General features: G+C 34.8%; 4 protein-coding genes across 5 annotated transcripts in view; 3 read left to right on the top strand and 1 right to left on the bottom strand.

Moving 5' to 3' along the window:
- LOC129792487 (STAM-binding protein-like A) overlaps nucleotides 1-13645 on the top strand; it is a 781560-nt gene that overhangs the window by 14376 nt on the left and 753539 nt on the right. The gene's annotated exons all lie outside the window — the stretch shown is intronic.
- On the top strand, nucleotides 128-3141 carry LOC129792718 (uncharacterized). The gene is made up of 3 exons (XM_055832058.1): nucleotides 128-685; nucleotides 776-903; nucleotides 2618-3141. The coding sequence occupies exons 1-3, from the start codon at nucleotides 432-434 to the stop codon at nucleotides 2884-2886; spliced, it is 651 nt and encodes a 216-aa protein (XP_055688033.1). The 5' UTR covers nucleotides 128-431; the 3' UTR covers nucleotides 2887-3141.
- Nucleotides 5369-11040, top strand: LOC129792579 (corticotropin-releasing factor-binding protein). 2 transcript variants are annotated; one of them, XM_055831797.1, is made up of 6 exons: nucleotides 5369-5492; nucleotides 8864-8933; nucleotides 9970-10163; nucleotides 10226-10457; nucleotides 10520-10668; nucleotides 10732-11040. In XM_055831797.1, the coding sequence occupies exons 1-6, from the start codon at nucleotides 5442-5444 to the stop codon at nucleotides 10975-10977; spliced, it is 942 nt and encodes a 313-aa protein (XP_055687772.1). In that variant the 5' UTR covers nucleotides 5369-5441; the 3' UTR covers nucleotides 10978-11040. The 2 variants fall into 2 exon arrangements, with proteins under 2 accessions (XP_055687772.1, XP_055687763.1); XM_055831788.1 differs by having other exon boundaries at nucleotides 9970-10166.
- LOC129791989 (sphingomyelin phosphodiesterase 1-like) lies at nucleotides 10967-13544 on the bottom strand. The gene is made up of 5 exons (XM_055830695.1): nucleotides 13230-13544; nucleotides 12423-13156; nucleotides 11720-12266; nucleotides 11458-11637; nucleotides 10967-11347 (listed from the first exon to the last, which is right to left on the bottom strand). Exons 1-5 carry the CDS (start codon nucleotides 13500-13502, stop codon nucleotides 11198-11200), a joined length of 1884 nt encoding a protein of 627 aa, XP_055686670.1. The 5' UTR covers nucleotides 13503-13544; the 3' UTR covers nucleotides 10967-11197.

Below are 13645 nucleotides of genomic sequence, written 5' to 3'. Positions count from 1 at the left end.
GTATGAGAGAATGTTGAAATTATGTAAATTGTACATAAATGTATTCGTACAATTAATAAAAAAAAATCACTATTTAATTTACGATAAGAACGCCCTGTGTGGAATTTTAATTGCATTCACGAAATTCTATGTGTGCACCAACTGCCCATGAGATTGATGCACAAAATCGACCCACAATAGGAAAAAAATTAAATAGATGAAGAGCCAATATAACAATTAGACTGTCGGCAACTATATCAAGTCCTACTTTTTACCATGTTGCACCGCAACCGATGCATAACGCACCAACGATGGCTATAAAACTGAGATGCAACTGAGAGAAATGGTCAGTGTTGATGGTATTTTGAGCTGAGGCTGTGTGTACACAGTAATTCCTCCAGCTCGTTGTTTTTATGTGTTAATTAGAAGCATAATTAATTTTTGGTGTCACAATGAAGGTGGTGATATCTATTCTAATTGTAGCATTTCTAGCTTTAGTGTGTAATGCAAAGACTGTCGATAATTCATGGTTAAGTGCTGCACTCGAAGCGCGGAGTCTGTGGCGTAGCTGTGGGAGGAGGCACGATGTAACACGTTGGGATTGCCTCAAAAGCCGGAGTTTGGATATCCTCAGCAATGTCACGACCTCCGATGTCATTCCCATTTTGGATAATATTAAATTAGTGCGGAACACCGAAAGCGCGAGGTAAGGTAAAAGTGCGCGAGAAAGGTCACCAAAAAATGTGTGTCTGTGAACCAAGTAATTTTCACTCCTTCACCGCAATTTCCTTTCAAGATCAAACACAATGGACGACGAGAGGAAACTAATAGGCAAATCGTGGGCTCAGCAAGTCCTACACAAAATTGCTTCCACATTCAACACTCATCATGTGGAAATTAATTTGGCCAGTGCTCAAGGAAATGGTTTGTGTGATCTTTAATAAACTTTCATAATTTGCTCCAAATTGCATCCTCCTCCACATTAGCTTTTTCCCCGAGTACTTGAAAATTACAAGGGGATGTATTTAAATTTCAATAGCTCTCCTCAACTATTTGTTTGGAGTTTTCTTATAAATTATTAATTTATATATTGATGTATATGGTGACCTTCATATACAAGAAGTTAAAGTCTCAAGAGGAGCTCATCTTTCACACAGAATCCTTCGAATATTTTCTCAGTGTTCAATCGAGAGATATTGAATGAAAGTTTACACATTTACGGACTACATAGGAGCTCTTAAGATTTCATGGAAAACTCCTTAATACGATGGATTTTGTGAAAAGTTGAACTTTTTGCTTAAATTTCACCTTCTCAAAGCGATTCTAATAATTTTAATATCAGAGCGTAATAGGTTTATCTATATAATCAGAATTTTATTTGATTTAGATTTAAAAATTCTACCATAAAGATGAGAATATTTAAAGAATCCGCTGCTAAGCAGAATCAAATTATATTCGATAATTTAATTAGTTTGATTTTTCAAAATTTTAATTTATAAATTTACAGAATTTTTCATTAAATATCATTAAAAATTGGGATCTAATAAGTCTTAAATATTTTTTTGTCTTTTTAGCAAGAAGTTTTTATTCAGCATTGATTCGTAGCAATGTTTTTTTTTATTAACTACAAATTTTATTTAAGATATTTTGTTAATATCAAAAGCTTTAATGAAAAATCAAAACGTCGCTGATAAGCATGAAAATGAGGCGATTAAATAATATTGAAAACTCTGGAGTTTTAAGAGCGATTTTCAAGATAATTTAAAAAACTAATTTAACTGGTTTATAAAACTAATACATGTAAAGTTAAAATTTTCTTACATTCTCGTAATATTTTAACATTTTTCTTTCCTTATTGTTTCTAAGTTAATTTGATCATCCCTTAGGCTAAAATAATTCCATTTTTTAAACCATAAAAATTTACAGAGAACTGCATTATTTTATCATTCTCATGCTCTTCCAGATTTTATTTAGAATTACAATGCTGAGAAAAATTTTAGTAATTTTCATGAAAACACAATTTCCAAGGAAATCCTAAAATATAGGTAGATTGTTTTAAAGTTATCAAAAACTAAAGTTTGAAGGTTTTAGCATATGGAGAAGTTATTAAGAAGACCCAAATATTCTTCTTCATAACTACTTTCTCTTGAAACTAATAGTTTTCCATGTTAAATGGGAGATTTTCTTCACCCTAAAAATTTCTCACTTCACAATCTTGATTTTCTTAGGAAGCAAAGAAGAGATAAAAGAAAATGAGTAGATATTGCGAATTACATGGGAAATTAATTAAGTGGTAATAATAACATCGAATTAGATGAATTAAGTGGCATAACAGAGATTCGATGGTAGAGTTTGCGGAAATCACGCGTAAAAATGAGTGCATTTTATGAAATGAAGAAAAAGAGGTAATGAATTTTTTTAAACTCAAATTAAGGTCAGTTTAATATGATAGACAAGCAATAAAAATGTATGTTTTTCGTAAAACATGAATATGGTGCGAAGATGCTATTTCACCACATTTCTATTCATATTGAGGCACCGTTAAGACTTTATGTAGTTTTATGTATTAAGAAAAGCTCATTTTGAAGATGTTCTTTTTTTTTCTCTCCTCTCTTTGCGCCCTAAATGCGACCTAAAGCAGAAAATGAAGCACGAAGACGGCGTCATCATATGCTGCCCATGATTGCAATTGGTTTCACAGCACTCGGAATGATTCTCATGCCGATGGGGTTCCAATTTTTGGCCGTGCTGGGCGGAAAGGCACTCCTACTGGCCAAAATGGCCCTCATCCTCGCCTCTATTAACGGGTTAAAACGGGTATACTTGTTTTATAAAACACACACGGAGGGATCCATGGACTACCTTTACCTCTTCCTACTACTTATTCATTATATACATACTACATAATATGCGAAGTTACATTTTACACTGAAATGTTCTTCCTCCGCATTTCTCTTCACACTTCTTTCCCGCAGACTTTCCCCTTACGCTGCCTAATTAATTTCTCTTTTGTCTCTCTTTACATTTGAATTTAAAAAAAACAGTTAGCAGCTTCCGGTCTCTCATACGGATTGTACCAGAATATCCCACAGCAGCAAGGTCCAACAGGACTCTACTTCGATAGGAATGATCCCACACAGTACTCCCACCCAAGGGCTTTCTCAGCGCAGATACCATCACAAAACTGACGAAACACCGTAGCATTTAATAATATAAAATATTTATTTATTTTCTACAATAAATAAAATAGTTTTTAAAACTTTCTCTCACTATCTTTGGTAAAGAAAAAAAAACAGAACAATTTCAGAAATCCTTTAGACGAGGCAAAGTAAATATTTATTGAGCTTTTCATGACAAACCTACATAAAACGTGCGTTGAGTTATCTTCAGAAATCAATAACTGGAGTGTGTTTGGCCACCAAGAGGGGAAAAGCATTATAGTTTAGTTGGAAAATCTATCAAACTTTCATAAAACTAAGTTTGTCGTGATTTTAAGGTAGCAGAACTATACATATTTCTGACCTTCAGGACACTCAACAGGTATAACATGGCAATGAAAAAGGAACTATATACACGTGCAAAAGTACATACAGCATAAAGTAAGTAAAGTGCACACAGACTACAGAAGCTTCTGAGAGATAAATAATCCTTTTGTTCCTTTATTTCATGGTAAAGGGCGTATAAAATTGTACACATTGTTTTAGAGAATATAAAATTCTTTGCATTGAGAATAAAATTTTTCATGTACACTTCCGTTCTGGACTGTAGGGGAAATTTTAATGAATTACTGCATTATCAACCGGAAGACGCTGTGAATGGGTGAATGAATTTCTTTTCACGGCATTTTATCTTTTTCCTGAACACTTCAAAAAAAATAATAATTTAATTATTAAAATTTTAATTACTGGAAAATAGAATAAAGTAGATTAGCCAGAAAAATTAGAAATAAATTTTTCGAAATTTTCCAGTGAAATCAATTGGAAAAGCAAAGATTTTTTAATAAAATTTCCCCTTCTTGATTACGTTTTATTATTAGAACAGAAAATTAAAAATTATTTAAAACTTAATAAAATTTGCAACTTAAGCTCACTTTAGAATCTAATTTATTTTCTGTTTTTTTTGGCGTCTTTGCAAACTAGAATGATTAGGTAAGATAGAGCAGTATTATCTTAAAAATTACTCAAAAAGAATGTTTGCTAATACATATTCTAACCGAATAGTAATAAATATTTTACATAATGTCAAAAAGATAAAAAAAAAACTTTTGAAGCTTTTAACTTTGCTTTTAGCAGCTTTTTTGCAAAAAAAAACTTTTCATTTCTGTGGAACCCCACATCCTATTTTTACAAACGTCAAAAGAATTCCAATAAGAAGGAATGACTTTGAGAACTCTTTAGAACATAAAACCTTCTCCTAATTTGACATCAAAGGACTCGTGCCCATCGATGACCTCTGCACTACACCTTGATCCTTTTTAGCAGTTTGGGTCACTTTCTTTTTCTCTTCTCTTCATATTACCTCTGCCTTTCTCTGTTCTATATATTTTTTTGTAAATTAATTCTTCTCCCTGCCAAGCTCAAGATGATTAATAAATCTTTAATTCAACCCTTTTCATGGAATCTTCCTTTTGGAATACAAATCATTTTTCATTCCACTTTAGGAAGTGCGGTTCTATAAATTTTTCCCTCATTCCTCTGATACATTTTTTCATGTTCATTTATAGATTTCTCTTCAGCCCACATAATATTTTTTTTTCCTCCTCGTGGGGTGAGAATATGTAGCAATTAAATCACGGAGAGGAGTCTTTAAAAATTTTCTTTGTGTTTTATTGTGTCAACAAATGCAAGACACAGGACGAATTTTCCAATATATGCGGAAATCCTAAAATAATTGCTTTCATTCACATCCAATAAAAGTTTCAAATGACGTAAGGAAATGTTAAACTTTTGCACATTCTGCTTTTTTTTCTCTTCATTCTATCATAAGTTTGTGATGTATTGTGTGTGTGTTGAAAATGTGCTTCCCTCCTGACCATAAAGGACAAACTTCTCGCACCGATGTGACGGCGTCTCTTCCCCAATGTGGCTGTGAAGGAAGAAGCTTCCCACCACCCCTCAATTGATGTCTGAGAGAGTATCCTGTGCTTGGGGTATAAAAGGAGGATCTCTTGTCGGGTTTGCCATTTGCGCTTTCGCGAGGAAAAAGGCAACATTAACCGGATTGCCTTCACGCAGCATCCCCGAGATATTGTGCCCACTATAAAAGTTTATTTTAACTACACAATAAAATTAATTTATCCATTGTTGAGGGTGTTGATAAAGTGAAGAAAAAATGAGTTATTAAATTAAATTTAAAAAGATTCATCAAAGAAATCTTTCAAAGTTGCAATTTTGAGCAAGAAGTGAATTTGCGTGTGGCAATCCTTTGATTAATCTCATCAAGTTCAGAATTAAAAGTTCAAAATGAAAGTTGTAGTGGTGTTTACAATTTCAATTATACTTTTTGGGGTGAAGGTAAGATGTTCAATTGATTGTTCTTCCTCCCCTCTCCCAGGGTGTGATGGCATTAAATTACCATAAAATAAAGAAGAAAAAAAATCGTGTTGGTTCGTCATTTATTTTAATAAAATCTCATCAACCGCTTTGGTTTTGGTGTAAAAGACAAACTGTCGCGAAATCTTGATAAATTGACTGTGCAATTTTTCACGGACTCCACCTTGGGGGTGAATTAACTTAGGCTTCTCGGGACAGGGGATACTGTGAGACGTTTCTTTTTCACCATTAATTTTCAAGTGGTAGGAAAACAAGTGAATGGAAGAGCTTTTATCCCACAGTAAAACAATCCAAAAGACTTGTAAGAGAAAAAATATTTGAGGCATTTTATCTATACAGGATTCGTTCATTAATTATTTCTCGGGGCTATATGTTTTATCGGCGGTGGACAGTTAATCAGAAATTGGATATGACGAAAAAAAGCTCTTACAAAAAAAAATTCTTGCCGTATGTCCAGTTCCTTTTTTCCCCGCAAGACAGATACATATTTCTTGTCATTTTTTTCGAATAATGAAAGCGGATGAGACATTAGTCATGATCAAGTTAATTAAAAGCAGTTTCAGTGAAAACGTCGTCATTTCAAGCATACATTAGGGACTAAATAATGCTAATGAAACGCAAAAAGATGGTCTCAATGGTCTGTAAAGAATCTTATATGAAATTTTTACGTTAAAAGAAATCCCAAAAAATGTGAAAATTCATTCTGATTAGCATTAAAATAAGAACTTATTATTCACTTTGTACGAATTTTGATTTTCAAGAGCTTTTCAGGGTCTTATTCCTTATTTTGTTACATTTAGTTTTTTCTTATTTAATGAATTTCTTTATCCAGATTTGCCCAATGTAGTTACACATTCGGAGAATTTTCTTTACTATTTTATTTATATTAATCAAATAGTCCTGGTTAAAAGAAGAGTATTGATTGAATCTTCTAATGCATAATTTCAAGACTTTTCAAAACAGTTTTGAAATCATACTTTGCGAAAACTAAAAAAAATACTATACATATCGGGGTTTTACATATTTTCCAATTGAGGTTGGCCTAAATCATTTTTATAAAAAAAAAGTCAATCATAACGCGTCCAGTTATAAGAGTTGGTGTCCCACAACGTGTAGAAGTTTGTTTATGCGTTGTGATGCGATTGGTGGGCAGAATTAGTAGGCAAAGTTGATTTTTTTGTGAAATCCAGTAATTTTATGCATAAAAATGGTCATATCTCTGGTTCTATAACACTTACAGAAATTTCTTGACTAGTTATGGAAAGGTCTTAAAATAAGCTAGAATATGGGATAAATTTTGATACTTTTCAAGGTCACCTCTAGAACACAAAATGGCGGCTTTTTGATTTACTAAAACAGTTTTTCGCATTTTTCGTCCTCAAGAAATTGTTGTTGAGGTTTCTAATGTTCTAGAAAGTTGTAGAGAATTGCAAAACCTTTAATTTGATACCAAGTTGAGCGAAATCGGACAAGCCGTTCAAGAGATATGGTTCTCAGAACTTTTCAAATTTAAGAATTTTTCAAATGGCTATATCTTATAAACGGCGACATAGATTTTCTTCATTTTCGGACTGGTGAAGGATATTGAGTCAGGCTACAACATATCAAAATTTAAAGGAAATCTATAACAGATGTTCGGAGATATAGCCCCTTAAAGTTAGGCAATTTTTGTTTTTGAATTTAGCGCCTCTTGCGGATGTTTTTGAAACTTGAAATGTTCTAGACAGTTATAGGGCTTCGCAATACCTTTCATTTGATACCAAGATGGTCAAAATCGGTCAAGCCGCTTTCGAGATATATTGAAAAAACACTTTTTGCTTTAGGCCGCCATATTTGCTAAACCGCTTGACCGATTTTCAAGTATGTATTGTTGATGAAAACGTCTCACTGAGCTCTACAACATACTAAAATTTCAGACCTCTAGCTATAAGGGAAGTGGTTGACAGTAGTTCAAAATGGCGGACGGCGGCCATCTTGGATTTTGAAAATGCGAAAAACTGAAATTTTACACCCACATTTCTATAGAAAACTTCAAACCGGAAGTCTCTATCTATTACCGTTCTCGAGCTATAAGGCAAAATGGGGACCAATGGCAGGCCGGCCGGCCGGATCAAAAATTTTCCACCACCAGTTTTGGAATGTGAGTTGTCTGAAACGTGCTCATATCAAGTTTGAGCCCGATCTGAGGTGGTCGATTTTTCCTACGATTACAATACTTGGTGTTGGCCACGAAGTGGAACACCAACTAATTTTCTAATAATTTTCAGGTAGCTTTAGTTTTTTAGCATTCTTTATTTTCGGTCGTCATCAAGTTAAGGGTTTTTCTTAAAGTCACGTAACTTTCCAAAGATTTTAACTCTTTCAACCTCAGTATAAATCGTCCATTTAGTTTTAGCTTATTTTCTCTTGTTCAAAATCAATAATTAATTAAAGTAGAATAATATTTATTTTCCAAGAACACAATGTCTTATACCTTTTCGTTAGTATTTCAAGGGAAAAATGTATATAAAAATATTCTCATCTGCTGCAAGAGCTAATCTCAAATCTACATAAATTTATACCTAAAGCCCAGATATGAAAGATGATGAGTAAAGCAGCTGATTAAATTTGAATAAAAACATATTATTCCATACCTATATAGAACTCAAATAATGTACCTATGTATGTTCCTTGAACCATTAGAACATGGCGTACCAACCAAAGTTTTGAGAAGAAAAAATACTCGAAACATCAGTAATTTTCCTATAGAAAGTATTCAATGAACATAAAGTTCTCTAATGTTCTTTTGTTATGTAAAACAGTTACGCTAAAGTTTCAGAATTAATTTATACGCATATCTCTGCTATTGCCAAGAAGTTAATGTACTTCCTCTATATATGGCAAAATCTCATGAATAATAAATTTATCACTAATATCTCCATCAACTAATCTCTCAATCTGCCATGAATGGGAGTATCTGGAAGATTTGCACGGCTTTTATAATCCGCCGTTGTTGACAAAAACAATTACTTAATATAGATTTTCTAACAAAATGCGGGTACGCAGCTCAATTAACTCCGCGGCTTTTGAAATTTATCCATCCCTCCTACACTTTTAAAGTATGCGGTTTCACCTCCACTTTTTCGGATGAACGTCATATACTTAAGTACTCAACTCACACAAGAACAAAATACTGAAGCTTTTAAAGCTCTTGAGGATTACATTTCTCTCTGGTATTCTCTATGAGGGAACTTTATGAATGAGTCGCATGGCGCTAAGAATATAACGTCGTAGGAAGTGTGTGAAAAATTAATGAAAAAAAAATTCATATTTTTCAACATTTTCACTTTTAGGCATGGTCAGCAGTTAGGAACCCTTTTGAGATTGAAAAGGAGCCCCAACGGACAATGCATACAATTACAGGTAAAACAACCCTTTTATACATTTTCATACATGTTTTGTTTGCTTTATATTATCGAAAACTCAGCAAAACGTATAACAAATAGTAAATGTCTCTAAGAGAATGCCTTTGGGGTGTCTGAATAGAATTTTTGGAGCATGTAAGCTTTAATGTCCATTAGGTATATACAAATTTTACGACATTACACAGAGGAGACGCATTATTATGGAGAAAATTAATTGCTTACATTGATGTTGTGGCGAGGGGGATAAAAGTTGGATGTGTGTGGCCTTCTAAATGAGAAAAGACTCCCACTGACATTTGGTCCTTTCTTTGCTAATAGCATTCCTTAGTAGTGTTGATTTCTAAAGATCCCATAATTAACCACTTGTTGGCAATAATGCACATTTATGAGACCCCGAAATAGCCTCAATATCGTGTTGAAATAAAAATACTTATTATGATATTTTTCCTCGCGCACCAGCTGGTCATTCTCCTTTGCTTCGACGGTTACAATTTCGCAGCAAGAAATAAAAGAGACTCAACTGAGATAAATTAGCGATATATAGTTTATTGATTCGAAACGTGTAGGACCCCTTTTCTTGAATAATAATGATGTGAATGCGGGGGAGTTAAGTAAATATTCAATTATTATCCCAAAAGCTCCGTGTCTTGTGCAAATATTCTGCACTAAAAAAATTCTCAAGTGCTTCGGTTCAGTTGTCAAAAAAAAAGAGCGAAAAAATGTCTTTTTCTGGTTGCTCTATGAAAGCAAGTTGAATTCATTATATGGTTTATGTCCGGGCATGTAGCATAAAAGGAATGTCAGGAATATGTGTGGAAAAGCAAAGGAAGCACCTATGCAAATAATAGCTACGAGAATTTATTCCCAGAATAATCTCTATGAGCTTTTGATTAAAAATTCTCCTTATGAATTAAAGAAATTAATAGCAAAGTTGTAGTTTTTTTATTAAATATTTTATACAAATTACCTACATACATAGCATTATTTGAAAGCTAAATGAATACTCTCCACCCACAAAAAAAAACTAATTTCAGATTGCATGCACGTGACGTCAGAGGAAGGAGACTTTTTGTACCGGAAGGAACCAGAGCCACCCATAATACATCAAAGTTCAAAAAGGTCCTCACCTATGGAAGTATGTGGTCTCTATGTGATTGCAGCACCTGAGCAAATCATCGAACTCTCTGTAAAATTCAGCAACATCCCCTGCGAAAGTGGCGCTCTAATGGCAGTAAGAACTACATAAAAATCTTTTCAAAGTAAAAATTCCTATTATTTATTTTTCTTCAGTTTGTCGACGGATGGGAACTCAATGGCCAGTACTTTCCGGGTATACATGATCACCACTTGGACATCAAGGATCGCGTTAAGGAGTTTTGCAATGAGAACTTCAATTGGTTCCCCAACTATCACATTGCACCGAAAATTTACAGATCAAGCCAAAATGCAGCCCTTATTCAGTACCGGATACCACTACATGGATCTTTTCACGTTAACGTCCGATTTAGGACAAATCCCAAACGTAAGAAAACTTGGTGAAAATTCTGAAAATAATTTTTTAAATATTTTTTTTTATCCTTACAGCTTGCCACATTATGGCCGAGGGATTGGCTCCATTTTATCGACTTCAGAGTTCAGAAATGTCTCCAAATTGTACAATTACTGCACTTTTTCCTGCTGTGGTGTCAATTTTAGGTCTTAAAGTCAGCCGAAATACGGATCTAACCAATGAGGTAGGTTCCTACTAAACGCAGCATGAATGATTCCTTTTATGATTTAATTTTCTTTTTGTTCAGTGCACCTCCAAGAGCGGTGAAGTCAATCAACTGAGCATCGGAGGATCACCTGGTTTAGATTCATTTAGCATGGAAAAGACAAGTTCCATTTGTGGCCACACAGACAAGGTGGGTCCTGAGCAAGCAATATTCTGCGATGTAACATCAATTCGATTGGAGTCCAGCTCAAGAGCAAATAACATTGCTCTGATATCAGTCCGGCCAGCTACTGAAAATGACCTCGACATTGCCACACTTGTCTGCTAATTTGTTTATTTTTTTTTTCAACATTATTTCTCTATCATTCGCCACATCATTACATATTTCAGTCATCCTTGTTTTCTTTTTTTTATTCATTTTTTATTCTCTGCCAAAATAATTAAATTTTCATGCAAAAAGGACATTATGCAGAGCTATATTGTATTTTTTTTTCGTGCAGAAAAGGAAAAGCCAGTTGTGAGAAAATCTCATAATGTTATATATTAGATTAACTGTAGAATATTTTCAAGAGTTCCTCGCATTTCGTATTGTCGCCATGCTCTACAAAAACAATATCACAGAGAGTTTCTGTAAGGCACTGCTCATTGCATCCCTGACTCAGTTGGGCATCGGAATACTTGACCTTTCTCTTCCAGTACTGTAAATGTAATTTTGATGAAAAACAAATAGAACGATTGCATTAAAACTATTCATAAATAATGAAGAGTATTCTTAAAATAAAATATATGAATTATGAAGGATATTTACTGAAAAGAGTTTATCCCTGTTGTGTGCAAAATCCTTTATGAGTTTATCGAGATTCGCCGGGCTGAGACTCTGCAGTCCGTATTCCTTGGCAAAGCTGTATGATTGCCACGTGGGCTTCTTGTCTGGCGTTAGATTTGCTTCTGTTAAATTATACCACCAAGTGTCGTAGTCCAACACCTCCTGCGAATATTTTAAACGTAAATGTATTTAATGAATAAATAATGAGGAGGAAAATAATTAACATGAAAAAGGATGCACTCACAAAGGTGTCGAGATCAGCATAATAGAGCCGGAAGTTGGAGTTGAAGTATGCAAATGTTGTGGCACTACCCCCATTCCATGCTACATTGAGTGCCTTCGATGGATCACTCTTTGAGTAGAAAACATTGAATTCATCCTCGTGGGTGTGCCCATTGAATATTCCACTGATTATTGGTGAGAACTTCTCCACGAGCTTTCGATACTCCCTCGCCCAGGGTCCAAAGCAATCCCTCTCATTGGATGGAATGTGCGAAATTATGTGCACCTTTTCCTTTGCTGTGGTTGCCAGCTGTAGAGCTTCCTGCAGCCACTCAAGTTGCTGTGCAAAGTACGATGAGTTGTGGAGAAGCCAGTAGTTTGTGTGATAGCAGAAGTTGTTATTGATGGCAATAACACGGAGTCCATTGTATAATTTAACGCTGTAGTACCCGGATTCTCTGAGGGTGGCAAGGGCAGCTTGTGGCAGCCACTCACTCCAAACATCACCAATATGCTCATATAGCCACCGTGTTGAGATGTTTTCCCCCTCAACATCATTCGGAGCGAATCTAAAAATTACAACGAGACAAATAAATGTTAATAAAACAGATAAATTAAATTTTTCTTTTCCAATTTTCTTTAATCGGAAAATTACCTACTAAATCAATGAAGTAGCTACTTATCTTCAAGAGCGATATTATTTTGTAAATAACAATTAAACTCACGTGTTCGATGGATGTGCTTCATGATTCCCCAGAACCGGATATAGTGCGATACCGGGAAAGGCCTTTTTAAAAAGCTCCGTGAGATCTGTAATGGATTTCTTATTGCCTTCAGTGGATGTTTTCCAATAGAAATGATCAACAATATCTCCTGTGAAGTATATCATATCAATTTTCGAGTATCTCCTCTTAATTTCTTCCACGACGTTCTCCAACGTATGCCACGGGGAATCACAGCCCCTGTAATCACCCCAAAATCCAGCTCCATTGTGTGGAACAACATTGCCACGACAGCAAATTTGTTCTTTGCACTCTGCAGCAGATCCAACAGCATAGAGAGGATCGTAGTGAAAGTCCGTCAAGTGGAGAATCGTGAGATTGTGTCTGCTTTTGTGTGTTAATGGAGATGATTTGCTTGTTGCATTCCTGGGAAGAGTGGGCTCTTGAAATGCCACTGGGAATTCCTCGTATAAATCCTCTATAGAGCCACACTCGAAAGATTGTTGGGTAATCCCACATATTCTATCTGGAAGTATATTTTCTGTATGCTTGACTATATAGGCCATCATGGGTTTGAATGTGGCCACTTGATCCTTGCAGACATTTTCAGTTCCTCCCAGTTGGAGCAACAAGCACAGATCAACGGCTACTTTTTCCAAAAAATCATCATCAGCGCCGGTTGAATTGAACGTTAAGAATGAATACGTAACAGCGCGGCACGTTAGACATCGTTGAGGCTGATAAGAGGTAATCATTGCATGAATGAACAAAATCTCGCGCACATGGGTTGAATTGCTTAAATAAACTCACATCTTTTGCATTCGGAATATCATCCACAATAACCATTTTATACTTTGAATCACGCAGAATTTGTATCATATCACTGAGACGATTTGTGGTCTCATTGGCACTTTCGTATTTTGTGAATTCTGCATGGAATTCCTTCTCAAAATCACCTGCATTTACGTGGATTATATCATTAGGTCCCATTGTAACCAAGTTATCAATCAATCGAGCCTTAATGGGTGGTGGTGATAAGAAAATTGCAAATACCAAAGCCAATTTAATTCCACTCAAAGCCATATTTAAACAGTTGCACTCAACAAGTACTAACAAGAGACTGATTTATAGCTTGTTTTTCTTCCAAAGTCTCTCTCGTCTTGCGTGTGGTGTATCGCTTGATAAGGAGCAAAAATTTTATTTATGTAAATGCGGTCAGTATTCTA

This window comes from Lutzomyia longipalpis, chromosome 1 (assembly GCF_024334085.1).
Source record: "Lutzomyia longipalpis isolate SR_M1_2022 chromosome 1, ASM2433408v1".
Classification (NCBI taxonomy): domain Eukaryota; kingdom Metazoa; phylum Arthropoda; class Insecta; order Diptera; family Psychodidae; genus Lutzomyia; species Lutzomyia longipalpis.
This window is presented reverse-complemented; position numbering and strand designations above follow the sequence as displayed.

Bases quoted from the DNA above. Each gene is read 5' to 3' on its own strand.
- LOC129792718 (XM_055832058.1), top strand. From the start codon at position 432: ATGAAGGTGGTGATATCTATTCTAATTGTAGCATTTCTAGCTTTAGTG. The intron at 686-775 runs GTAAGGTAAAAG...TTTCCTTTCAAG, and splicing joins CGGAACACCGAAAGCGCGAG to ATCAAACACAATGGACGACG. The intron at 904-2,617 runs GTTTGTGTGATC...TGCGACCTAAAG, and splicing joins GGCCAGTGCTCAAGGAAATG to CAGAAAATGAAGCACGAAGA.
- LOC129792579 (XM_055831788.1), top strand. From the start codon at position 5,442: ATGAAAGTTGTAGTGGTGTTTACAATTTCAATTATACTTTTTGGGGTG. The intron at 8,934-9,969 runs GTAAAACAACCC...AACTAATTTCAG, and splicing joins GACAATGCATACAATTACAG to ATTGCATGCACGTGACGTCA. The intron at 10,167-10,225 runs GTAAGAACTACA...ATTTTTCTTCAG, and splicing joins AAAGTGGCGCTCTAATGGCA to TTTGTCGACGGATGGGAACT.
- LOC129791989 (XM_055830695.1), bottom strand. From the start codon at position 13,502: ATGGCTTTGAGTGGAATTAAATTGGCTTTGGTATTTGCAATTTTCTTA. The intron at 12,267-12,422 runs GTGAGTTTAATT...TGTAATTTTTAG, and splicing joins GAAGCACATCCATCGAACAC to ATTCGCTCCGAATGATGTTG. The intron at 11,348-11,457 runs GTAAATATCCTT...TTACATTTACAG, and splicing joins ACAGGGATAAACTCTTTTCA to TACTGGAAGAGAAAGGTCAA.